Source organism: Rhinolophus sinicus, chromosome 18, assembly GCF_057876585.1.
Source record: "Rhinolophus sinicus isolate RSI-liver-muscle chromosome 18, RSI-T2T, whole genome shotgun sequence".
NCBI lineage: Eukaryota > Metazoa > Chordata > Mammalia > Chiroptera > Rhinolophidae > Rhinolophus > Rhinolophus sinicus.
Genome location: NC_142518.1, coordinates 9,083,751 through 9,108,497, shown reverse-complemented (window position 1 = coordinate 9,108,497; position 24,747 = coordinate 9,083,751). Strand labels below are relative to the sequence as shown.

Sequence of the window (24,747 nt, the reverse complement as noted above, 5' to 3'; positions counted from 1 at the left end):
ACCCCAGCCAGCTCCACCTGCCATTCGGTTTCACAATGTTCCCCCGAGGGCCCGCCTCCTCAGCCTCCGTTGGCAACCTTTTCCTGGCTGGCTCCGCGGGCTCCGCCTCCTCTGTGCTCTACGTAGCCTCTGGACCGGCCTTCCCAGGATGCCGCGCGCGGGCGGGAGGTTCGGAGTCTCCGGACCCGGATCCCGCGTGGGGCCTCGGGAAAGTGGCGACAACGGACTCAGGGCCCCGCGCGCTGAGGTAGGGCCGGCGTATGTTCTCTAACCCGACCTTGGCGGAGGGGTCAGTGGGGCTGGGGTTGCTCCCCTGTCCTGTCATTGCGGGAGAGCGGGAAGAAAGCCGGCGTCTTGTGACCTGTATCCATCATCCTATGGATGTCCATCATTCTGTGGAATGATAATTAGATTTAAATGCTTGCTATATTCAGGAATATTTCTCTTGAAACTTTCTTCACCCCTGGGAACACTGGGAGTGTGAGATACTTAACAGGGAATATATCTTTGACATCTTTAAACTGAAACAGTTGTGTAAAGTTGAGAAGCAAAGTGTCTTCCATTATCAATTAAGGTAATTGTTCTCAAAGCAATGGGCAATTTTGCCTTCCAGGGGACATTTGGCAATGTCTGGAGACATTTTTGTTGTCACTACTGGGAGGGCGTCCTGCTGCTGGCATCGGGTGGGTAGGAGCCAAGGATACTGCGAAATCCTACAGTACACGGAGAGCCCCCACAAGTTATTCAGGGCACAATGTCAGTAAGTGCCAACATTGAGAAAGATTGACTCATAACTTGCTGGAGCAATATTTAAAGTTGTTGGTTAAAAAATTGAAAGCAAATCATCTCTCATTCAATATAACTGCCTTTTTTAAAAATTGAAAGATTAAGCTACAGAGACATTGTAAGAACAGCCTCCATGTTTCCACCATCCGTAGTCAACCACGATTGACACTTTAGCATCTTTCACCCCAGACTATTTTTGTTTACATTTTTATAGAGAAAAGAAATGAATACTGTTTAAAAATTATTTGGATACATTCTTAATAACACTTCAGGTAAGGCATACCTTGTTTTATTGCACTTTGCTTTATTGTTCTTCATAGGTGTTGCATTTTTTACAGATTGCATGCAAGACTCGCCACCAGCAAAAAGATTATGACTCACTTAATTGCGCTACTATATTATTGTGGTCTGGAACCAAATGCGCAATATCTCCGAGGTATGCCTGTATAGCTAAAGTTTTCCTCTGGTTTCACTTCCCTACCCTGATGTCCATCCCCTTCTCCAGAATAAATAGTAGCTGTTTGGAATGTGGCATGAATCTTTACAGCTTTGCTTTTTTTTTTTTTTCCGGACAAGGCTGCCTGGGTTTGAATCATGGCTCTGCCACTTCCTAGCTGTAAGCCTTTGAGAAGATCCCTGAACTCCATACCTCAGTTTCTACATCTATAAAGTGGGATAATAGTGCCTATGGCACAAGGATGTCGTAAGGAATAAATGAGTGAGTACAAATTCCAACAGTACCTGGTACAGAGAAAGCGCTCAGAATATAGCCATTGTAGGTAAACAGAAAATACATAATGCTGTTTTATGTGTTTTGATTTAGATAAATAATGTACTGCAGTATACATTTTTCTGCAACTTAATTTTTCTCATTTTATTTTTGCAACCTAGCCATGATGATATACATAGATCTAATTCATTTTAACTATGGTATGATATTCCCATCTATATTTATTCATTCCTCTATTGGTGTTCATTGAAGTTTTCACTATTTTTTTTGTAGTACACATAACAGCACAGTGCACATTCTAGAGCAATGTCTTTATGCATTATTATGTAGAATTATTTCTCTCAGTTCGTATTTAGAAATGAAACTCCTGGATATATGCATTTCCATTTACTGCCAAATTGCCTTCCAAAGTCACCTCTCCCTTTAATTAAGTGCTTATAATTATCTCCTAATTGATGGCTCTGCCTCTAGTCTTACCTTACCCCCATCTTCAACACTGTCACCAGGATCTCTATAATTCAGAAATATAATCCCATGATTTCTGTTTTTGAAATCTTTCAGTGGTTTATCATTGCTACCTAAGGTGAGAAGTCCTTAGTATGACATAGAAAACCTTTAACTTAATCTTCTCTAACTCTCTTAGTGGATCACCATTCCCCCACATTCACCTGCATTTCAGGTGCACCAAGTATTGTTGGGAAAGGGATAAGGGAGATGGATTCTGGGTAGGCCCCAAGAAATAACTTCTAGTTATATGGGTAGAAAAAAGTTTTAACGGTGGACCTACTCTGTAGCCAAGTTAATTTACTTAGGTAACAATGCCTTATATGTTGAAAAAAGGACATCTATCAGTATTATGTTCAAAGAATTATGTTTAATATTATTAGATGAGACTTTTAGCTAGGTGTTTTTTTTCCCCAAAGATACTTTGTATTGGTCGCAATTGAGACAGTTTGTTAGAGACTATTTTAGATTTCATCTGCAGATAATATAGTGCTCTTTTAGGATCTTCCTGAACCAGACCTGTAGTAATTTAAAGAGTTCTGAAATTCACAGTGCCCAAATGAATTTAGTAACATTTAAAAGGAACATTGTTTATTTGATTGGGAGGCTGGTGGAGAAGATCAGATGAGGATGATAATTTGCCAACCTACTATGTTATCATATATTATTATTTTTCTAGTCTACTCACACATCTGTTTTCATTTTATGTATAAATGGTAATACAGAACAGGAAAAGTTCAAATTAATTACACAGCATTTTATAAATACTCTGCTTCCAAATCTCCCCTCCACCCCCGCCCCCATAACTACAACAGGAGGTAAAATTTAACTGGTTTGAGTTACCTGTTTTTTCTGCAGCCACTGTTGTAAGGGTACTAAATAAACAGTCAAATGACTGGTAGGTTGGAATAGTAAGCCTGATACCCTGATGATCAGGGTTTGATTAATCAGGGCTTGTTTATATTGGTTTAAGAACCTTTAAATTGAACCTTAGTTTCACTTGTTTCCAGATTACTTCTATCTAAAAAGTAAAATTACCACTTATTCCATAGGTTTACAGGTTTGTTTTATGAACATATGCTAAGATCTTTACTCTTAAAACAGATGTTGCATTAGTATAAAATAAAACAGATAAAAATGTGAAATTAACAAGCCTTGAGATTACAGAAAATTTGAGGAAAAAATTATCTTCATAAATACATTAATAGTAGCTTCTACTTTTTAACTTTGAAGGTAGCCCATTTAAATAGCATATTGAAAATACAGATGTCTTGGCAATAGCATTTAAAAAGAAAAAACAATCGTCTTTCATTTAATAGTCATTTATGTTTTTAAATCTATTTAAGTCTAAGTTCAGGAGAATAAGTTTGGTGTTTGCTTAGAGCTCATGCTAAAAGCATGTTGGATTAGAATTATAGCAGGGCTTTGAATACCATGCTAAACTTTATAGCAGTGGTTTGCAATATTTTATTTGTACATCATTCATATATTCAATATACAATTTTTAGCATCTATCTTTTCAGGTAGTAATTCATGGATCATATCTGTTGAGAAAGGGGTGGTGTGTGCATGCAATGTTTTTGAATTAGGAGGCAGTTACTGGATCGAGTTTGTGTTTTAGAACAAAAACTGAGGTAGTCTAGATAAACTGATATATTGGAGGGGAGAGAGACTAGAGTAAGGAAAACCAATTAAGGAGCTTTTACCTCAGCCTAAGTGAGAGATGAAAGCCTGAACTTTGGTAATTGGAACAGAAAATTGGAAGATAGAGATTTCTAAATTAAGGAACTTGGTGATAGCATTAAAAGAACAGAATGTAAGGGGCCTGATTTTCCTAAGTCGTAACTGTCAGGGTGCAACAATACACACTCTAAAGTTTAGTAAAGGGGAGATTCTACTGACCTTTTAGCAATCAGATTCTCCTTACTTCCATCACACTCAGATATTATTGGTGAGCATTGTGTTGATTAAACTTTAGTTGTGACATTTAATATTAAAATAATAAAATCCTTTTCGATACAGAAGTTATTTTTGGTCGTTTTTAGTATGATTAAGAAATCTGAAAAACTTTTTGAGTAGGTAGTACCAAACAATGTGTTCTCAGATTTTTGTCTCAGAATATGTCATATGTCATTTTATGCTTTTCCTTTTTTTAATGAATCTTCTGAAAGACCTGACATGGCTGTGGGAAATTTGAAATACAGAAATTATTATTCATACATTTTGATGTAATATAACATGTTTATTTCCTTTAAAGTAAAAGATAGGTTCATAAATAGAAGCCACACCTTTGATTTGCCTATCTTCTTTACTGTGGAAGCTGAAACTACTTTGTGTGTCTCAGATCTTTGATGTTAATTGCCTAACAACAAACCAGTAAGCCAGTGACTTCTGCTAGTTCGTGTTATGATACAATATCTCCCATTACTTCAGGTCATAGGTTTCATCAAATTCTCAAAAACAATATCATCAATTTAATGTAAAAAAACAACAACCAAAAAAACAAATGCCATAGAGGAATGTACTTATCTGTTCCTGCATAATGAATTACTCCAAATTTAGCTTAAAGCAACAAACATTTATGATCTCAAAATTTCTGAGGATCAGGAATTTGGGAGCAGCTTGGCTGGGTGGTTCTGGCTCAAGATCTCTCCAAGGGACTGAGTTATCTAAAAGCTTGAGTAGGAGTAGAGGATCTGACCCCAGGAAGGCTCACCCACATGGCTGTTGGCAGAAGACCTCAGTCCCTTGCTGTCTTTTGGCAGGAGGCCATAATTACCTGCTGTGTGCACTTATCCAAGGGACTGCCTGAGTGTCTTGACATGGCAGGTGGCTTTCCCCAGTGTAAGTGATCAAAGGTAGAGGTCAATGATGAAGTCGCATACTTTATGATCCAGTCATGGAAGTCATACACTGTCACTTCTACCACTTTCTGTTGGCTAGACAAGTCATAATGACCAGACCTCACTCAAGGAGAGAATTAAATGTCACTTCTTGATGGAAGGAGTTTCAAAGAATTTGTGAACATATTTTAAAACCACAAGTGATGTATTTGGAAATTAGACAATAAGGTGTAGCATCTCCAATTTGAAAGTAGATGCTGACTAGTCTGCTCTTAAATAGAATTGCCTCCAAATCAAAGTCATTTCTCTAAAATGCAGGCTACATTAAGTTAAACTTGTAGTTAATGGTTCAGTGATGCTTTTTTTCTAATTGGACTATTGGTAGATTTTTATAATAAAAGAACAAAACCTAAGCCTTTGGAGTTTGCTTCTTATTCACCAGAGGAGAACAATATTATTTACTTGTAAATGACATAGTTTTCATTTATTTCTGAAATAGTTGGATTTCCTGGTGTAAATGATCCACAGGATAAAAGAGAATATGAGTTAGAATTATTTATAGTGGAGAGGGACCTTTCAGCATTCACAAACCGTTAAGTATGCAACTGTTCTTCTGATGTTTATAAGGTTAGGTACTATATTAACCAGAGCCAGCCATGATGATGACGACAATAATAATGGTAACCTAGTAACCAAATAACCTTTACTGAGGGCTTTCTTGTGCCAGGTCCTATTTCAAGTGGGTTATGTTAGTTAATTACAATACCTTGTGAAATAGATACTGTTACTATACCCTATTATATAGATGTGGATGTGGGGCACAAAGTAACTTGCCCTAAGTCACCTCTAGAAAAGGCAGACCAGCATTCCTGTGTCTGGCTAAGCATTCAGTAACTGTTAAAGGGAGTGACTCAGCAAATGTAGCCACTGAATAAAGAGAGATCGACATATTTTTCTTACATGTGTGTTAATTGTGTGTGTGGGGTGTTCCTTTGTTCTTTGTTCTTCTTTACTAATTCAAGTTGCCTTTCTTATAACCAGTGCCACAGTAAGGGAATGCATGTCAGTAGAGTGTGGTGGTTACAAATGGGTCAGCAGTCAGAGGGCCAGCTGCTCCTCCAAATCTAATGCCATTGCTGATTAGTAGTGTTGTAACCTTGGAAAATTTTCTGACCTTTAAAATAAGGTTTCTCATTTAAAAGATAGGATAATAAGAATACTTGAATAGTAGTAAGCATAAAGGAAATAATGCATGTATTGTACTTGGCACATAATAAGTATGAATAATTGATAGCTATTATTTAATTCTTGTGTTCATTATAATATTACTAATCCTCTATTTTTCTACTTTGAGTAAGAATAGTGACTTACTTAGGTCATAAAGCTACATTGTTTTTGCAAAGTAAGATTTAAGATTTATTTCTCTTACTCCTGCAGAGATTTTTTTCAAGCCATATTATAGCATCTCCTGTTTTTCTTTCTGGGCTTTCAATTTGGTCATATAGTCTGTATGAGCTCCTTTCTCAGGGAAGCAGGGACCCAAATGCCTGGGCTATGGGAGCAGTTTAATTTAAATCACTGACTGAGTTGTCATTCTAGTAAAAGTAGGGAAACCAGATTAGGTCAGTAGGTTTGAGAGACAGAAGTGGAACCCTCAAGAAATTCTCTGAGCCAGACAGAATGTTTGCAGTCACTTTACTAGAGCACCTACAGCTTTTCATAGTTACTGTCAACACATTCAGTTATCGGTTTTGATGTGGTTATTTGTATTCTTTGCAAACTGTGTTTTTTAAGGGCTGTACAGAAATAATACTTGGGATGTATTTTTAATAAGTGTGTCATTAAGATAACATAAAAAACTGAAAAATGTTACCTTAATAAAATTTATAGTTACCTATATAATAGTTGTCTAACAAAAACGTGTTTTCTTTTAACTCTGCCTACTTGATGGCAGTCTTTCTCATTTCATTTTTAGGTTTAAAAGTATCAAATGGAATCAATTTGCATTCAAAAATTGGACCAATACAAAGACTTGATATTGTGGAATGATGAGCAATGTCCATCTAATGAAGAAGAAAGGCTCTTGTGTTATAATGGGGAAGTGCTTATTTTTCAATTGTCTAAAGGAAATTTTGCAGGTAAAGGGCCTGCAGAAATACCCATATTGCATGTCAGAAGAATGGTGTTTGACAGAGGAACAGGAGCATTTGTTCAGAAGTCCACTGGATTCTTCAGCATAAAGGAAGAAAATTCTTATTTAAAAATTATGTGTTGCAATTGTGTGTCAGATTTCAGAACTGGAATGAACCTCCCTTATATTGTGATACAATGCAATGAAAAGAATAATGTTTTCAAGTATTTTCTACTATTTCTTCATAGTACCAATAAGTTTGAAAAGCGTTTGAGTTTCAAACTAGGCCATGAGTTGAAGGACGGCATAAGGGTCTTTAATGGCCCTTTAATTTTATGGAAACATGTTGAAACATTCTTCTATATCTCTCCCCAAACTGGCAGAGTTATTACTGTGTCTGTTAACTTTTCCTGTATTGAGTGGGCAGGAGAGATTGAAAATCTAGGTATGGTTTTATTAGGACAAAAGAAATGCTATTCGTCGGAGGAAGAATGCACCGCAAAGCCTTCAAAATCAGATTATGCATTTTGGAATACCAAGTTTTGTGTATACGCCCTTGAAAGTGAAGAAGTTATAAGTGATACGTACATTATCCCTCCGGCGTACAGCAGTGTGATAACGTGTGTGCATGTCTGTGCAACTGAGATTGTCAACAACCAGCTCAGAATGTCTCTGATCGCCCTTACTCGAAAGGATCAGCTGATTTCATTCCAAAATGGGACTCCTAAAAGTGTGTGCCAGCTTCCATTTGGAGATCCTTGTGCAATTCAACTTATGGATTCGGGCGGAGACCTCCTTTTCCTTGTGTCCTTTAGGTCCAGTGATGTTTGTGCTGTTTGGGGAAAGAACTTTCAGGTACAGTAGTTATTCTCATAATCATTCAGTTGGTGTAGTCTTCGACCTATTAAACATTCCTATACTTTATAGAGTTCATTTGGGGTCTTACTATCCAAATCAATTTTTAGTGCTGCGCTTATAAGAAAGTCGTATATATCATTTTTTTTTCTTAAAGTTATCTGAATACTACCTGATAAGGATTTTGCCCTGCCATTTTGAGTCATAAAACCTTCGAGTTGGTTGGGAATATGTAAATATATAATTACAATTATTATATATTTGTCTTTTAATATAACACAATTTTTATTAATGTGATAATTAGATGCATATTTTTATTTAGAATAAGATTATTAGTGACGACTTCATAAGCCTTCTTAGAAAACTCAATCAGTTCAACTTTTTAAAGTTGGTAATTATCTGTTTAAACTTAAAATTAAATCTAGAGGAATTTCTTGAAATATATCATTGTCCCTTAAGAGTCAAATAATTGTTCTCCAGAAACAAGTGATAAGTGTTAATTTTTCTAAAAACTGTTGCTTAGAGAATTTTGGTATGTTATATTTTGAAACAGAGTTGGCCTTAGCAAACATTCACATTTTATCCACATATACAGTAGTCATATTTTTTAATGTAAGGTTTGAAAATTACTGTAGAATACTCACTGGTATTGAGTGTTCAGTAACAGGTAAAAGGTGCAGAAAATAAATAGGAAATTGGAGGTTTGTAACGGTGTCTCCACCAATGATATTTCTGACCCTGCTTTTTGGTAACACTGCATCCTCCTGGCTTAAGATATATATCAACTCATTCAGTTATGTGATATCAGTGTTTGTAATTCAAGGTAAATAATCATTATCCATCAGAAATGTGTCTTCCAAAAGTATTTTTTTAGTTCATTATACAGCTTTTTAAGTTCTTGCGCTACTTTGGTAAAAAGCAGATACTGCCTTACTTTGTGTGCCCTATCTGTTTAATTAGAAGCTCAATTAAAATTTCTATCTCTGTATTATCACCATGATATGGAACATTGATAAATATTTTAGAAGGTTTGAGAGGCATTTTTTATTGTTACTTTGTGTATGTGTGTGTGGAAATGTCAGGTTGCAATTGTGTTTTATCAGGCTTTGCCTTGTAAATTACCTTTATGTTAATAGGGATTATATAACGGTATTCAACCTCTGTAACGCATAGAGGAAAATAATTTGAGGGGGTGGCCCATTAGCTCAAGTGGTTAGAATGTGGTGCTAATAACACCAAGGTTGCCGGTTCGATCCCCGCATGGGCCACTGTGAGCTGTGCCCTCCTTAAAAAAGAAAGGGAAAAAAAAGAAAATAATTTGAAAGCTATCCTATTTTACTTTAAAAGCCGTCTTTTAAAAGCACATTCTACTTTTATTTGAAGGTTATTTGGAAGGTAACAGTTTCTGTCTTTTTAAACTTCTTTTCCTTTCAAGAAATGGTGGAGGGAAACATCTGGTGTAGCCTATAATCTTTATTGGGATCAGGGTAGTGGAAGGAACACAACCGGAGTTTGAATCCCAGTTGACCCACTTAATGGTTACGTTAAGGAAAGTATTTCATTTTCGTGAACTCGTTTTCCATCTTTATGAGATTGAAATCATCCTGCCTCTGAGAGAGGAGAATTAAATAAAATGACATGGGGAAGTGTCTAGCACAGTGGTTGGCACATAGAAGAAGCTTGGTGAAAGGTAGCTATTATTAGGCAAGGGCCAGGGCTGCCATCAGTGACCGGGACCGAACAAAAGTCTCGTACTCACCTGGATAAAGAAAAACAATTCCCTTCTGCCTCATTGATTCAGTGGAACGCAGACCTCACTCCCTTGAAGCAGGTCCCCTGTTTGGACACTGCAGAATTCTGCCACTTGATACGTTACCCCAAGCAGGAGACTATGTCACTCCCTGTAAGTGGACCTGTAACTGTTGGCTTCCCCGCCTTGAGGTTGTGTTCTGTGGTTCTTTCTCTACAGTGGACCACAGTCCTTTCCGTAAGTTACCTGAGTCTCTACTGCCATACCCCTTAAACTACCTCTTCAGGGATTCTGTACTTCTGAACTGTTCTCAAATGCCCTGTATTGAGAGCTCTGGAGTTACACCCTGATGTCTGCCAAGTAAAGTGCTTCTAAAATGCCTGAGTAACCTTGCCACTCCGGGAGTTGTGCAGCTCCTGCCTCAGTGTTGGTGTTACATTTATACTAACCTAGTTAAACAAAATTGGACATGGCTTAGAGTAAAATATTTGATTACTTTTAAAATGGGAATAAAGGCGAACAATCTACAAATAAAGGGGGAGGAGAGGTAAGGGAAGTAATTGCATTTGAGCAAATACACTTAGTTTAGCAGTTAAGACGAAAGAAGTAAATACAGCAGGTTTTACGATTGAATGGAACATACATTATTAAGGAAAAAAAATATTTTCTAACACTTGAGTTCTGAGAGGAAGTTACTGTTTGTGGTATTATGTAAGAGGTTTTGAATAATAAATACATTATTGAAAAATAAAATAGTGTCTATGGTAGCAGTTTTTCCCCCAAATGGGAGAAAACAACGGAAGAGTCTTCCTTTGGTTTAGCCATGGATTTATCCATCTATCCTTTACCCACCTCATTCCATAAAGGAATTAAGGCAGCTTACAAAGCTAGGTTAAATACTAATAAGCATAAATTAAAATAAGTAATGAAAATCAAGGTTAGTGTGTTCTCAATCAACCTTCCCACGTATAATGTTTTATCCAGTGACAGGACTTGAAACAGAGCTGAGTCTAGAGAAATACATGAGTAGCTTTTATCTTCTGAGGCTTTCTCTCGAGTGGAAATTGTCTCTGCAAGTTTTGGCAAGAATCCAGTATATCGTTCTTTGGATATATTTGGCAAGAATCTGTATCATTTCAAAATTGAGATCATTGTCAAGTATACCTGAAATGGATATTGGTATGCTGTAGATAGAAAGAGGTTAATATGTTCTAGAGGTGTTCTGTCTGATATGGTAGCCACTACCCACATGTGGTTATTCAACATGTGGCTAGTCTGAAGTAGAATGTTCTGGAAATGTCAAATGCACAGATTTCAAAGACTGAATACTGTAGGCAATTGTAACACCATGGTAATTATTTGTGTTTCTAAACATATTTAACCCTATAGAAAAGGTACAGTAAAAATACAATAAAAAGTGAAAGTAAACTATCTAAACACTGTTATTGGTTATATTGAACTGAAATGCTAATATTTTGGATATATTGGATTAAATAAAACATAATAAAGTAACTTTTACATTTTTCTTTTCATTGCTGCTAGAGAATTTTCTTTCATAGGCTACTTGATAATTTAAAATTATATATATGCCTTGCATTTGTGGCTTGCCTGTGTTTCTTTTGGGCAGCACGGTTCTAGAGCTGTAGATTGCGAATGTGTGTGTGGATTCCCGAGTGCACAGCTTTATGGTGTTTGCATACTGAGCACATTCTTATTACTGTCTCTTTGTATAGTTCATTATACTCCATGATACCGGTGAGGAGTTGGGAGGAAGAAGGATATGGTTTTACAAATCACCTTCTTCCTGCATAAATGAAAAAAATCACTGCTTTGGATATTAGCCTTATAGGGGAAAGGTTGATATTTGGTTACATAGATTGAAGAGTCTTATATTCTTGCTCTAATTCAGGCCACCCTCCTGAATCACCTATTCGCTGTATCTGTGCCCCTGGGATTCTCAGTGGGAGTTTTAGCTTTTCTGCCTGAGGGAGAAGGGGTGTCCGATCCCTGTGGTGTTAGTCTTTCAGAGGATTTATGGACCTTTAAAAAGTTATCTTCAATTTTAATCTTGGGGTCTCACATTCTAATATAAACTGGTCAAATCATTCCATTAGGCTAGGATGGTTCTAGGTGCCCCAATATTAGGATCCCTCCTCATTTGTGGCCCTGATAATGGCTATGTTCTCCCCAACAAGGATTTAGGGTATTACGTTCTTGACTCTCCCATCCAAGTACTAACCAGGCCCGACCCTGCTTAGTTTCTGAGATCAGACGAGATCGGGCACGTGCAGGGTGGTATGGCCATAGACCGTCTTGACTCTTAAAGGCTATTCTGCTTTGAGAGCTCTTAAAGTGTACACTGGTACCTTGTATTGACCTAGTACAACTGAATTTCTTGTCCAATCATAAATACATATCCACCAAGGCTTACAGGAGTGAGGGTCACCCTTAAATTAACTGTGTTAGAGAAAGAAACTGCACTAGAGTTACTCGTGAGAAATGCTAGAATTTCCAAAATATTTAGTCATGAGAAGTATTATAATTTATAAATTATAATAAAATTTTAATATAGAAACCAGCAATATTACAGTCCCTGGACAAATGTTGATAAAATATTAAATTTAAGTATCTTGCTATTTATAAACTTATAACTCCTTATGTTTTCTGATCCCTCAATATATTTATTTTAGTTTTTAGTGTTTATTTTTCATTACATGTATATAAGGTTGACGATATACACATTACAACTGCATGCAACAAGTTTTCACAACTGATTTTTTTTCCCTTCTCTATTCCTTCTTTACAACTCTTTTTCAGATTGCTGCTAAATGGGAAAAAATTAGCTCAGTACTGATAGATGACTTTCTTGGAACTGGAACTGAACAAGTATTGCTACTTTTTAAGGACTCCTTAAATTCAGATTGCCTGAGTTCATTTAAAATAACAGATCTTGACAACATAAACTATTCAGTAAGTTCTGTTTACTTTTTATACAATACTTTAAGCACCATTTTAGGAAATTTGAGTGCTTTAAAGCTTTTGACCCACTATTTAAATATTTGTGATTTCATACTTTAAAGTAAACATTGAACTTTAACAATACATGCATTGAATCTTTTAAAAATGCAGTCATATGCCTCTTAACAATGGGGGTACGTTCTGAGAACTGCGTCGTTAGGCGGTTCCGTCACTGTGCAGACATCATAGAGGTGCTCACACGCGCCTAGACGGTCTAGCCTACTGCACACCTGGGCCGTGTGGGGTAGCCCATTGCTCCTGGGCTATAGGCCTGCACAGCATGTGCTATACTGAATGTTGTAGGCAACTGTAACACTGTGGTAAGTGTTTGTATGTCTAAACATAAGTAAACATAGAAAAGGTACAGTAAAAATACAGTAAAAAAGATACAGAATCGCACACCTGAGTAGGGCACTCACCATGAATGGAGCTTGCAGGACTGGAAGCTGCTCTGGGTGAGTGAGTGAGTGAGTGTGAGTGAGTGTGAAGGCCTAGGACATTACTGTCCCCTGCTGTACACTTTATAGACACTGTACATTTAGGCTACACTAAATTTATTTTTGAAAAATGAGGTTTGGGGTGGCCGGATGGCTCAGTTGGTTAGAGCACAAGCTCTGAACAACAGGGTTGCAAGTTCGATCCCCACATGGGCCAGTGAGCTGCGCCCTCCACAACTAGATTGAAGACACAACGACTTGGAGCTGATGGGCCCTGGAGAAACATACTGTTCCCCGATAAAAATTAAAAAAAATAAATTAATTAAAAAATGAGGTTAAATCGTGCACAAAAGAAAATGCAATCAAGAGGTGAGGTAAACATGAGATTTATGAGGCTGCTGCCATAATACAACATACTGTTTACAGCAAACTTTATAAGTGGAAAGAGTAGACTATAAAATAATGATTAAAAAGTCTACAGTCAATACATAAATCAGTAACAGTCATTTATCACGATGACAAGTATAATGTACTATACATAATTGTACATGCTATACTTTCATAGACTGGCAGTGCAGTAGGTTTGTTTATACCAAAATCACCACAACACATGAGTAATGCCTTGTGGTACAATGTTATGATGGGTCCAACGTCACTAGGTGATGGAAAACTTTCAGCTCCATTATAATCTTATGGGACCACTGTTGTATATGTGGTCCATGGTTGACGGAAATGTCATGTGGCACATGACTGTATACATTGAATCGCCTTTCAACAGATGTTTCACAAATTGACTATGCCTTTGAAAATAGTATACATGGTGGTCACTCAAGTGCTAAATTAACTTATTGTTGCTTCTGAAAATTGTATCAATAAACATGATATTGGATTAATTAAGGAATAAAATCAAGTGAAACTGCTTTATTAAAACAAGCAGTAGTTCATAATATCTGAAGATCCTGGGCATAAGGGAAATAATACCCTGGAAATTTCAGATCTATATAAAATGCCTGAGCCTCAATTTTTTTTCATTAGTACAATGAGGATAATTCTTATTTCCTCTAGTTAATGAGATTTTACAATTTTATAAAAGTCTACTAAGCTGATATTTTTTGAAGGCAGTATGCAAATATTGCGTGGGTGGGAATAGTGGTAATAATAGTAATTTTTTCTAGTTACAAGAAGATGGGGAAAATACATATGTTGTATTTTATACACTAGTGTGTAACATGGAAAACTGCCCTTTGGCTAAGTTTTGATTGTGTATTCTTAATCTTACGAATTTTCAATTTGTTTCAAAATTTCAATTTTAGTGTATTTTTTTTTATTAGAGTGAAACATTGGCTTGCAATGAAGATGACTTACTGGAAGATAAAGAAGATAATCGCTTTTTGGTGATTCCAGCTCTGGAAAGAAGAATGAAAGTTAGTGTCTATGTTTGCTTTTTGTGATTAGTGCTATTTTAAATGAAGGATAGGACATTGAAAGAAAGGTTCTTAAAGTATAAGCAATTCAGTGATTGGGAAAAATGGTATTTAAAGGATCATTACCTTTCTGGTACCTCTGTAAAAAATATTATGACATTACTTATAAATGTATCATCTAAAAATGATACCTTTTTCTAGTAAGATTATGTAAATTTAATAAGCCTTATAAGGTAACATATAGGAAGCTTTTGAAAGCACATTCTTTCTGGTCTATGAGATCGGTATCCCACAGTATCTCTTTTAAAGGAATAGCAAATATGATGAATCATAACGTATTCCAAACATGAACAGTTTACCCTCAAGTTTTCCATACAAAGCTCTCTAAAAGAGAGGTTTTTTCCCCTAATATACAAAGGTAATCCACATTCCTTGTAAAATATTAGACTAAGCAAGAGAATCTTAAAAATAAATGAATGATTACCTTTGATTCTGCTACTGAGATATAACCAATTTTAACACTTTGGCATGTATATTCTTACAGATTTTTTTAAATGAGTATATGCAAATGTACATGAAAATGTGATTATAAGATGCATGTTCTTTTGTAACCTGCTCTTTTTCATTCATAAAACATTTCAAATATACAGAAAAGCTCACAGAATAGTACACTGATGATCTCTAGTCCCCACATGGAATCAACTATAGTTACTTTTTAAAAAATCGTATTTGCCTCATCTGTTTGTGCTTGGTGTATGTGTATAAGTATGTGTACATTTCTGCAGCATCATTTGAAAGTTGCAGATATTATAATACCTCACTCTTATGTATTTTAAGAAGAATTTTCTAAAAGTAGACATTATCCTATGTAACCACAATACTATTATTGCACTTAGAAAATTAATAAGAATCCCTTAATCTTATTTACTATTCAGTCTATATTCAGATGTCTTTAACTGCCACACAAAATTTTTTTATAGCTGTTTTTCTCAGGGTCCCATCAAAGTTTACACTTCCACTTGATTATTATATCTCTCATTGTTTTCTTTTATTTAGAATAATGCCCCCTCCCTTATTTTTTAGATGATACCAAATGAGGAGGCCAGGCCAATAGTCCCTCCTTTTGGCTTTGTGTGGTTCCTTGTGGTGTCATTTAACTTTTTTCTTATCCTTGGCAAACGTTTTCTGTAAAAGCCAGATAGTAAATATTTATACTTTGCAGGCCTTTTAAACTTATTTTACAACTATTTTAATTATTAAAGTAAATTCACTAAATGTGTATTGAACATGAATGTGAGCAATAGATAAATAAAATATCATAGTGGACATAGACCCATGATGGAAAAGATTGATTACATTTAAAATGTTCATACTCTGAACAAAGTAAAATAAATAAAAAGACAAATTATGTAAAAAGAAATTGTAACACCTGACAAAGGATTACTATCCTTAGTATAAATATGCATTCTGAAATAATATTGTTGGGAATGTAAAGTGGTCCACCCTCCTCAGAGGGAAACTTGCTGTAACTACTAAAATATGAATTGCACATGCACATCTTTTTACTCTTGTGGTTTCACTTCTAGAAATCTGTTCTGAGGTTATACCTGCACATGTAAGCAATGATGATTTTATAGGAACATTTATGAAGTTTTTATAAATAACAAAATCAGTCAAAATTGCAATGTCCATCATTAGTGGTATAGTAAATAAATTATGATATACCTGAACCATGGAATACTATGTAGCTGTCAAAAGGAATAAGGTTGATCTTTATACCTATTTAGAAATAATACCCAAATAATTTAATTTATGAAAGCATGACTTTCAGAAATCCCACTTCTGGTAATATGTCACCTAATTTATTTAGACCAACTGTCCTAATAAAGCAACTTAAAATGATAGTTGAAATATGTTTTTAAAACCTTAAAAGCTTCAAAAACCTGAAGATAGAAGCATAAATTATCAGGCCAGAGTCTAAAGGGCAGAACCCAGAGAGCTAAGTAGACCACTGATGCTACTTTTGCCCCAGGAGCATTTGCATTTAACCTAGAGCAGTGGTACCCTGGGTACCTGGCAGAAGCAAATATGTGAGGTGTGATCACCAAGTACAGTGAATGTTTAAATTAAAAAAAAATTGAGTACAGTAAAAGACACATTGCCATGAATCCCTCTCAAAATACTCCCCCTCACTTCAAACACACTTATCCCATCGTTCTTGCCACTTTCTGAAGCAGTTCTGGAAGTCCTCTTTCGTAGACTGTTTGAAAAATTGTCCAGAAAGTAGCACAGAGACAAAGAAGTAAAATACGAAAGGAAGATAGACGGAAGGCAGGGACATACGGAAGTGTGGAATAAGAGGTAGTTGAGTGTCCATTTTGTCTCAGGTATCCACGTGTTATCACTAGCTCTCAATATGGATAAAAACATTTCCAAGTGTTGGAAGGACTTTTAGAGATTAACAAATCTACCCTTGCCCCCATTTTACATATGAGAAAACAAATGGAGAGGCAGAAAGGTTAAGTGATTTGCAGAGCAAGGACTGGAGTCCATTTAACAGTTCTTTCTCCTGCAAAATTTGTTTTCCAACCAGCTGTTGGAGGGGAAAGTGGGGAGGACCTTGGAGAAACCCGTGCTCATGGCCAGGAATGTTCACAGCAGCATTGTTTGTGATACTCCACAGCTAGACGTAACCCAGGTGTCCGTGCAGTGCAGACTGGAGAAGTAAACTGTGGTCTAGTTACTTATACGGTGGAACACTATAGGTCAGTGAAAGGCCTGAACTATAGCTACTCATGACAAATGGATGACTCTAAAACCTGACGCATACAGCATGATTCCATCTATAAAAAGTTCAGAAGCAAAACACACACACAAGTAAAAACAGTCTTTAGAAATTCATATAATGATGGTAAAATTATGAAGCCAAACAAGGAAGTTATCTTAAAGGTCAGGGTAGTGTTGCAACTGCAGTGGAGAAAGAGGTTTGTGACTGGGGAAAGCCCGGGGGCAACTAACTCCTGGAGTGCTACTTTTTGACTTGGGTGTGGTTGCATGGGTAGTGAGTTCATTATTAGTCTGTAAACCATTCTTCGTTTTATGCACGCTTCTGCATGTCTGAGAGAGGTCACATAAAGAAGGAAAAATGCAAGGTTTGGTGCCATGCAGTGTAGTATACTCCTGTATTTGGTTTTGGGTGAGTTTTGTTTGTATGTTTATTGGAAGGAGGAGGAACATATTCCTTAACGTATACTTGGCAAAATTCTGGAAAGATAAGCAATCTGTTGGCTGTGCAAATGGGATTGAGGGTGTAGGAAGGGAAGGTGAGATGTACTTTTCTGTTAATTAAATTTCTTACCATGTGCTCATTTTCATAGTTTTGTAACAAAACTTCGTAACGAATATTTAAGAGTTTTGGTAATTTACCATTTAGTCCTGGAGTAGGGGGCATGTTGCAGGGAGTAGGGAAGAGAGAGCATGGATCATTTCTGAGGGGGCCCTCAGTGTCCATCCACTCACATAGTCCTCTCTTCACTCCCTACCGCTCCAGCAGTCTCAGGTTTGCTCCGCCTCTGAGGGCTACAACTCGCGTCCTGTAAATTACAGATTACTCAGTAGGTGAGTGATGAGGGCATGTGAATGATGTGGAGCCCACAGAACTAGGTCAACGTACAAAGCTTTAAAACATTAGCTAGACACTTACCATACTTTGTCCAATGGGGTGAAATATAATTCAGTCTTCACTCTCCAACTTCTATTCATTGATAAAATGAAAAATGTACCTGCCTTATAATATCATTTAAAAGAAAGGAATTCAAAAACAGGATGCATTTTGTTTTTTCAATCTAGAAAAACATTTATATTAAAAGCTGGATTAATACTTAAACAGCCTCAGATACCCGTCTGACATGAAACAGTTTCTATCAGTACAACGACATGACTTAAAATTTTCAGTGGCAAAATGTATTTCATGAGTGTTTTGTTCTTAGTGCTGAAATCTCTTTATCTGCTACAATAAAAGGAATGGATTGTTCTATGCCCAGTTCAGACCCATTGTTTTTCCTCCAGTAGTTAAGAGTTAATCCTAGCACTGAGTTTATTAGCACAAAAATAAACTTGTGACAGTTTTGAGGCTGTTATATGTTATTTTTAAAATTTTGCTATAAAGGTTATAGGAACAGTATTTCAAATAGTATCAGATTAAAAGTGACCATTTCTATTTATAATGATGTCTTTTGCTTTTTGAAGCAGAAATTATTTCAGCAACAAGAAAAACAGTTTCCTTGTGGGGGTAGGAGTGTTGATAAGCTTTGATTTTTATTCATATTGATTGGATATTTATATTCATATTGATTACTTAACTCAGTGGTGAAACAGGTGCTAATGCATTGGCATTCTCTCAATATGATATGTAAAATCTGTTGCAGTTACTTGCTGTGTTATTTTCTTTTGTAATTAAACTTAAATTTTATAAATATAATAGTTTTGCTCTGAGAAGTATTCTCTGCTTTTCTGTAGAAAAATGCATGAAGCAGAAAGTCCTTCCTGAATTAATGGTATGTCAGGTTTCATTTGAAATTATGTCTCTGACAATGATTGTTCTTCCTACTTTACAGGCTGGATTGGCTTCTATTCAGGAAGCACAGCAGCATCTCTTGCTTAAGGAAAAAATTATTTTAAAATCTTGCAAAGCTTTAATGAACCTGTTTCAAGGGAAAGAAGATAGTATATCAAGTGCAGAGGAGGTAAAATTGATCATGTGACCATTTTATCATTTTATGAATTGAAAGCTATTGAAGAGTTATTTAAATTGGAGTATGGGAATATGTTAGAAAATGCTGTTCAACAGATCAATTAGCAAAGTGGCAGGGATTATAATGGTGGGCTTTTATAACATTGAAAAGTATTTGATTAAGAAGCCAATATTTTACCAATTTGCAAATTATTCTTATTCTGTAGGATATTTAAATCTCAGTTATCAGGAACCTTGAGGAATAAGTCCTTTTGTTTAACAAAACTTGTATAGTTTGAATAGAAATTACTCCTAAGTGAATTATATATTTTCTGACTTCTTAAACTGAGTATTAGTTAACCTTGTATTGATGATGATATAATTTCATCATTAGTATAATGGTTGTTCTTTTAATATCTTGTACAGTTCATTTTAAAGGATATTTATTCCTCTAGTTAATATCCCTAAATTGTTCTGAGTTTTTAGTCCTTATATCTACTTTTATAAATTTACTCTCATTTTCCTTGTGGTTGACCATCAAAAGAACCTGTTTAGGTACCTTGCAGTTCTTCTTGCCAGTATAGTAATGTAGAAAGTTAGCAATAATTGCTTTGACTTCATAAAACATAGTATTTATGCACATTAGTTCCATGAAGAGAAAGACAGCACAGCAAAATTACAAATAAATCAGCTGGATGGAGAGAACCTTGATGCTGCATTTTATTCCCTCAAGTCACTGTAGTGCTTAGCTCTGACTTCCTTCTAGATTGGCCGTTCTTATAATGGTCTATGCCTCATGTCTGTGTTTCAGTCTTAGCTATATGAAGATTTTGGCCCAAAATACGATTCTGTTAGTATAACAAACGTAGAAACACATGCTACATTTCTGTACTACTGTTCTAGTTTTCTGGGAAACCTCATGAAAGTCATTGTTAAAAGTCTCCCCATTTTCCTTCCTTACCTCACCCCAACAATTTTGCCAGTATTAGAAAAGGGGAAGACACGTTTAGAAATTAATGCATTGAAACCACTGTGTGCAAGACACCATTTTGGCCCTTTACATGGTTAGTTTTAAAAGCGGTCCTGGCAGGCAGTAAAAATTTCTGCAGGTTTTGGATGAATAGCCTGCCTCACATCTGATGGCTACTAGAACAATTGTCAAATTCCTAGCTCACTCTAGAGTAAGTGCCCATATCTTTTTTCAGTAATTACCACATAGAGGGGCAGTACAGAGTAATGGCTAAGACAGAATATGGGCTCTGGAACCAGTCTGCTTTTGTTCAAATCCCAGCTGTGTCCCTTGCTAGCTGTGTGACCTGGGGCAAGGTACTTAACTTCCCTGTGCCTGGTTTTCCTTATCTGAAAAATGTAGATAATAATACTACAGACCTAGGGTATTAGGGTTATTGTGAAGGTTAAACAAATTGATACATGAATGGCATTTAGAACAGCGCCTGATATACAGTAAACATTCAATAAGTGTTAAATGTTATTATTATCATTACTACTCCTGTTCTTCCTCCTCCTACTCTTATTTCTATTTTATTAGAAATCCATATGTGTGTGGAAATCAGTGAGTATGGCATGGACCTCAAGAATAAAATGTTAGCAATAATCGATCAGCAGTCCTAAACGATCAGCAGATAGTTTAGTCAGTTTCATTCATACAAAACTTTACAGTTACAGGTTTAGTGTAAGTCACTGATAAGATCGGGTTGTTTGCGGCAGGCCCGGGGTATATGTTGTCAGATGATTTTTCAAAATGGACTGCAGGTTTGCACCCCTGCTGTGTTGGATAATCTGTCTTCTTTCCAGTCGGTCGTGCTTCTTGATCTGAGTAAATAGTTAATTACATATGTTTTATAAGTTTTATTTTAGTGAATTATGTATAATCTATAGTATAAGGAATTATAAATTATAATTTATTTTAAAATGTGTAAGCCTTAAGGTCTGGCCAAAAGCTGATTTATATTATTTTCTTAGTTTTGCTACAGTTGATAATTTTTTTGTAATTAGTTATTTAAACATGTTTTTCTATAAGGAATGTTTTGTTACTCTTTGTGGTGAAGAAAATCTTGTCCATACTTCTGATGAAAAGTTATTAGACAAATCTCAAGATTCAGAACAGCTAGTAGAGAAGATATGGTATCGTGTAATAGATGATAGCTTGGTTGTTGGAGTGAAAACCACGTCTTCTTTGAAGCTGTAAGTAAATTCTTTTTTAAAAAATTTTTATTTTATTAAATTTATTGGGGTGACAATTGTTAGTAAAATTACATAGATTTCAGGTGTACAATTCTGTATTACATCATCTATAAATCCCATTGTGGAAGGAGAACTGACTCTGGGTGATGTAAGTAAATTCTAACATGATACCTTTATCTTGATGCTCTTGAACAGCACTGTCTAACACCAATGTAATGTAAGCCACGTATGTAATTTTAAATGTTTAATAGCCATATTAAAAATGTAAATAGAAACAGATGAAATTAACTTTAATACTCTTCTATCCAAAATATTATCATTGCTGAGGGATAAATAATATTCTGTATTAAGAAGCAGATTGTATTCACATTATTTAGGAGAGTATAAAATGCAATTTATAATTTAGAGATATTTGCATTCTAAATTATGAAAATAGACTTAAAAATGAGTAGTTTTTTTCCTTGTGTAAAAAGAAGGGGGGACCTACTTCAAAAATAAAATGCAAGCATTAATTTACCATTTCTTTCTGTTAAAAAATTACTTTCCTACAGTCCAGCATATTTACACAATGTTTTTACTTTCCTATTTTATGAGAAGTGTTAATACAGGATCTTTAAAAATGTGTTTGGCTATTACGCTTCATTTTCTGCTACATTTTATGTTTGAGATGATGTTTACTAGGAAAAGAGAGAATAAAATTTTTTGTTGTTGTTTGTATACCATTTAAGCATCTATTTAATTTTAAAGAATGAACTTTTAGACTAAATCAAACTCTGGATGTTTTACAGGTCCCAGAACCAGGTGACTTTATCGGTGTCAATAAATCAACCCCATAGCTCCAGCTTTCAGCTTATTAAGTGTCAAAATAGGGTGATCAACTTGAGTAGGAACTCTGTTCCAGCACCATGCTCAGTGCCATATGAAACAGGACCAGAGGCAAAAAGGATCAAGTTGACTCTTGATCGTGAGGAAGAGGAAGAGGAGAGCTTTGTCTGTGAACAGCCAGCTGAGAAAGAGTGTGTACAGATAATTACTGCGGTAACACCTCTTTGGCCGCTTTTAACATTCAGTCATTTTTGTTGCATTGTGCTGTTACAAATTAGGAAGAGAGAAAATGGTAACTGTTCTCAGCATCATTATATTCCGTGTGGCAGACTTTCTTTAAGTCTAGAAGATTTTTCAAGTGGGAAATACCTAGTGACATTTCCAAAGAATCCCATAGGTAATTTTTGTTGGTACTTTTTAATCATATACCTAATTGAATCAGAAATTTTTAAGAACTCTCTTTATTTGATAATGGAGTTTAATGACAGAGCCTATGACATGTTTTTCTTGTAGAACACATGGAAGATCTCTTTGCACTTCTCGCAGTATTGCACAAAACTTGTTTTCAAATCACATCACCCAGCTATGCCCTGACTTCAATGAAGGCATGGCTCTTAGAACACATGAAATGTGAAGTAATCAAAGGATTTCCAGAAATTTGCCTTTGTAAAGGGCCAGAAAGTTTGTGTGGGACACTCTTCAACTGGAAACAAAGGACGCCATTTGAAGGGATTTTAACAGTCTATTCCAGGTAATGCACATCAAATGGGAATTGGTCCAGTAGAGTTAGGGTAGATGTGTGTGGTGAATGTGCTGCCCAACAGCGATCCCACACGGCAGAGTTCTGTGCCAGCCGTAGTGGGACATGTCCGGGTCATTGCCTGCTGTAGCAACAATGGACAGGTGGCCTCATTTAAAAACTGAAGCTGTTTTAATTTTATGTTTGTATTTGGCTTTTTAAAAATATTTTGGGTTGATTAGGGCCTAATAATTATTTTAATGTTTTCCCTTATCCCTCCCCCACAATGAAATTTTAAAAAATAAATATTAGTCTTATTATTGAGAGAAAAAACGTTAATCAGGAAACAACCTCATCAGTATTAACTGACTTGGCATAGGATATGTATTTTTGATTGCTGCGGTCTGAATTACATCAGTGGTCACATGCATGCATAATTGGTTCTATTCATTGCTAGAGTATTTATAAACAAATAGTAATTGATTACTACAGTATGTTGTACACAATTGCTTTGTGCTGTCCCCAGTTTTGTAATATATTGTGTGTGGTTTTTTTTCCAGGAATCAAACAGTTTTGTTTCAGTGCCTTCAGAATCTCATCAAAGTTCTCCCTACAAATTGTTCCTTCAAAAATCTAAAATTAGAAAGTGAGGATTTCCTAATTGATCATTTGGCATTAGCTTTGGAGAAAGAATTGGATATCCTGGGTTCTGTTTCTTCTGCCTTAGTCAAGGTTGAAAACAACTTGATGCAGAGGTGTGAAGCAAGGGAAGAAAAGAGTGGTGTCATTCAGGCTGCTTTATCAGACAGAAAAGAAAACATCCACTCCTACAGAGAAGAATTTCAGAGAGAAAAGCAAACGTTGGGGACGAACCTAAAAGTGAGTGGTACCCTTTATAGAGAAATGACTTTGAAATTAGCTGAGGTTCAGCTGGAATCAGACATTGCTGCACAGAAACTGACTGGTTTATAATTATAATTTCAATTTGATTAGACTTTAAAGTACGTTTTCCCTGCCAGAGCATTTTGGTTCCACTTGTTTTCATTTTACATCATATGCATCTTTTGTAAAAATAAAAATTGAGGCATTTTGCAGAATCTTGGGTTTTGATGATGCACAAAATAGCATGCCTTAGGGCAGCAGTTCTCAGCAGGGGCTCTTTTTCCTCTCTCCAGCCTCCCCCCACCACCACTTCCCAGGGGGCATTTGGCTTGTCAGGGGACATTTTTTGATTGTCATAAGTAGTGAGGAGGGGGAGGGTGAGGCCGGGGTGCTATTCGCATATGGCGGTTGGAGCACAGGGATGCTGCTAAACATCCTGATCTGCACAGGATGCCCCCAAAGAAAGAATGACCCCAATCAATCCTGAGGTTGAGAGATCCTGCCTTACTTAGACTTAGCGCTGAAGTGAAGACAGAGGTGGTCTAACAGTCTTTTGGTCTAAATCTTCAAAAACTTAAGTAGGCCTTTTACTGGATTCTGCTTAGGAAAACAGCTTATAAAAATCAACTTCAAGCAGATAAACAAGGTTGTCTGGATTCACAACTCCCTGTAAACAGCAAGCTCCTGTGGAACCTTAAATGGCAGAGTGTCTGGGTGGGACCATTAAAATGAAAGTGTTTGGAACCCTTGTTTAAATTTTATTAGAGAGCATCTCTGAAAGTGTAAGTCTATAGGAATGTGGAAATTTTAGGACATTTCTCTGAGAAGCACCTCTCTTTCAAAGGTTAAGCATACCTCACAGGCCACTATTTAAAAAACAAATTGA

At 36.0% G+C, this 24,747-nt stretch overlaps 1 protein-coding gene across 2 annotated transcripts; it reads left to right on the top strand.

Moving 5' to 3' along the window:
- The first annotated feature begins 145 nt into the window (after positions 1–145).
- Positions 146–24,075, top strand: FANCB (FA complementation group B). Of its 2 annotated transcripts, XM_074323189.2 has the most exons (11): positions 146–247; positions 1,107–1,222; positions 1,363–1,504; positions 6,839–7,849; positions 12,417–12,569; positions 14,386–14,478; positions 19,095–19,223; positions 21,252–21,415; positions 22,204–22,637; positions 22,754–22,991; positions 23,540–24,075. In XM_074323189.2, the coding sequence occupies exons 4-11, from the start codon at positions 6,854–6,856 to the stop codon at positions 23,949–23,951; spliced, it is 2,619 nt and encodes an 872-aa protein (XP_074179290.2). In that variant the 5' UTR covers positions 146–247; positions 1,107–1,222; positions 1,363–1,504; positions 6,839–6,853; the 3' UTR covers positions 23,952–24,075. The 2 variants fall into 2 exon arrangements, with proteins under 2 accessions (XP_074179290.2, XP_019601805.3); XM_019746246.3 differs by lacking the exons at positions 146–247; positions 1,107–1,222 and having other exon boundaries at positions 1,368–1,504; positions 6,818–7,849.
- The last annotated feature ends 672 nt before the right edge of the window (positions 24,076–24,747 follow it).

Bases quoted from the DNA above. Each gene is read 5' to 3' on its own strand.
- FANCB (XM_074323189.2), top strand. From the start codon at position 6,854: ATGGAATCAATTTGCATTCAAAAATTGGACCAATACAAAGACTTGATA. The intron at 12,570-14,385 runs GTAAGTTCTGTT...TTTTTTTATTAG, and splicing joins TTGACAACATAAACTATTCA to AGTGAAACATTGGCTTGCAA. The intron at 14,479-19,094 runs GTTAGTGTCTAT...CCTACTTTACAG, and splicing joins CTCTGGAAAGAAGAATGAAA to GCTGGATTGGCTTCTATTCA.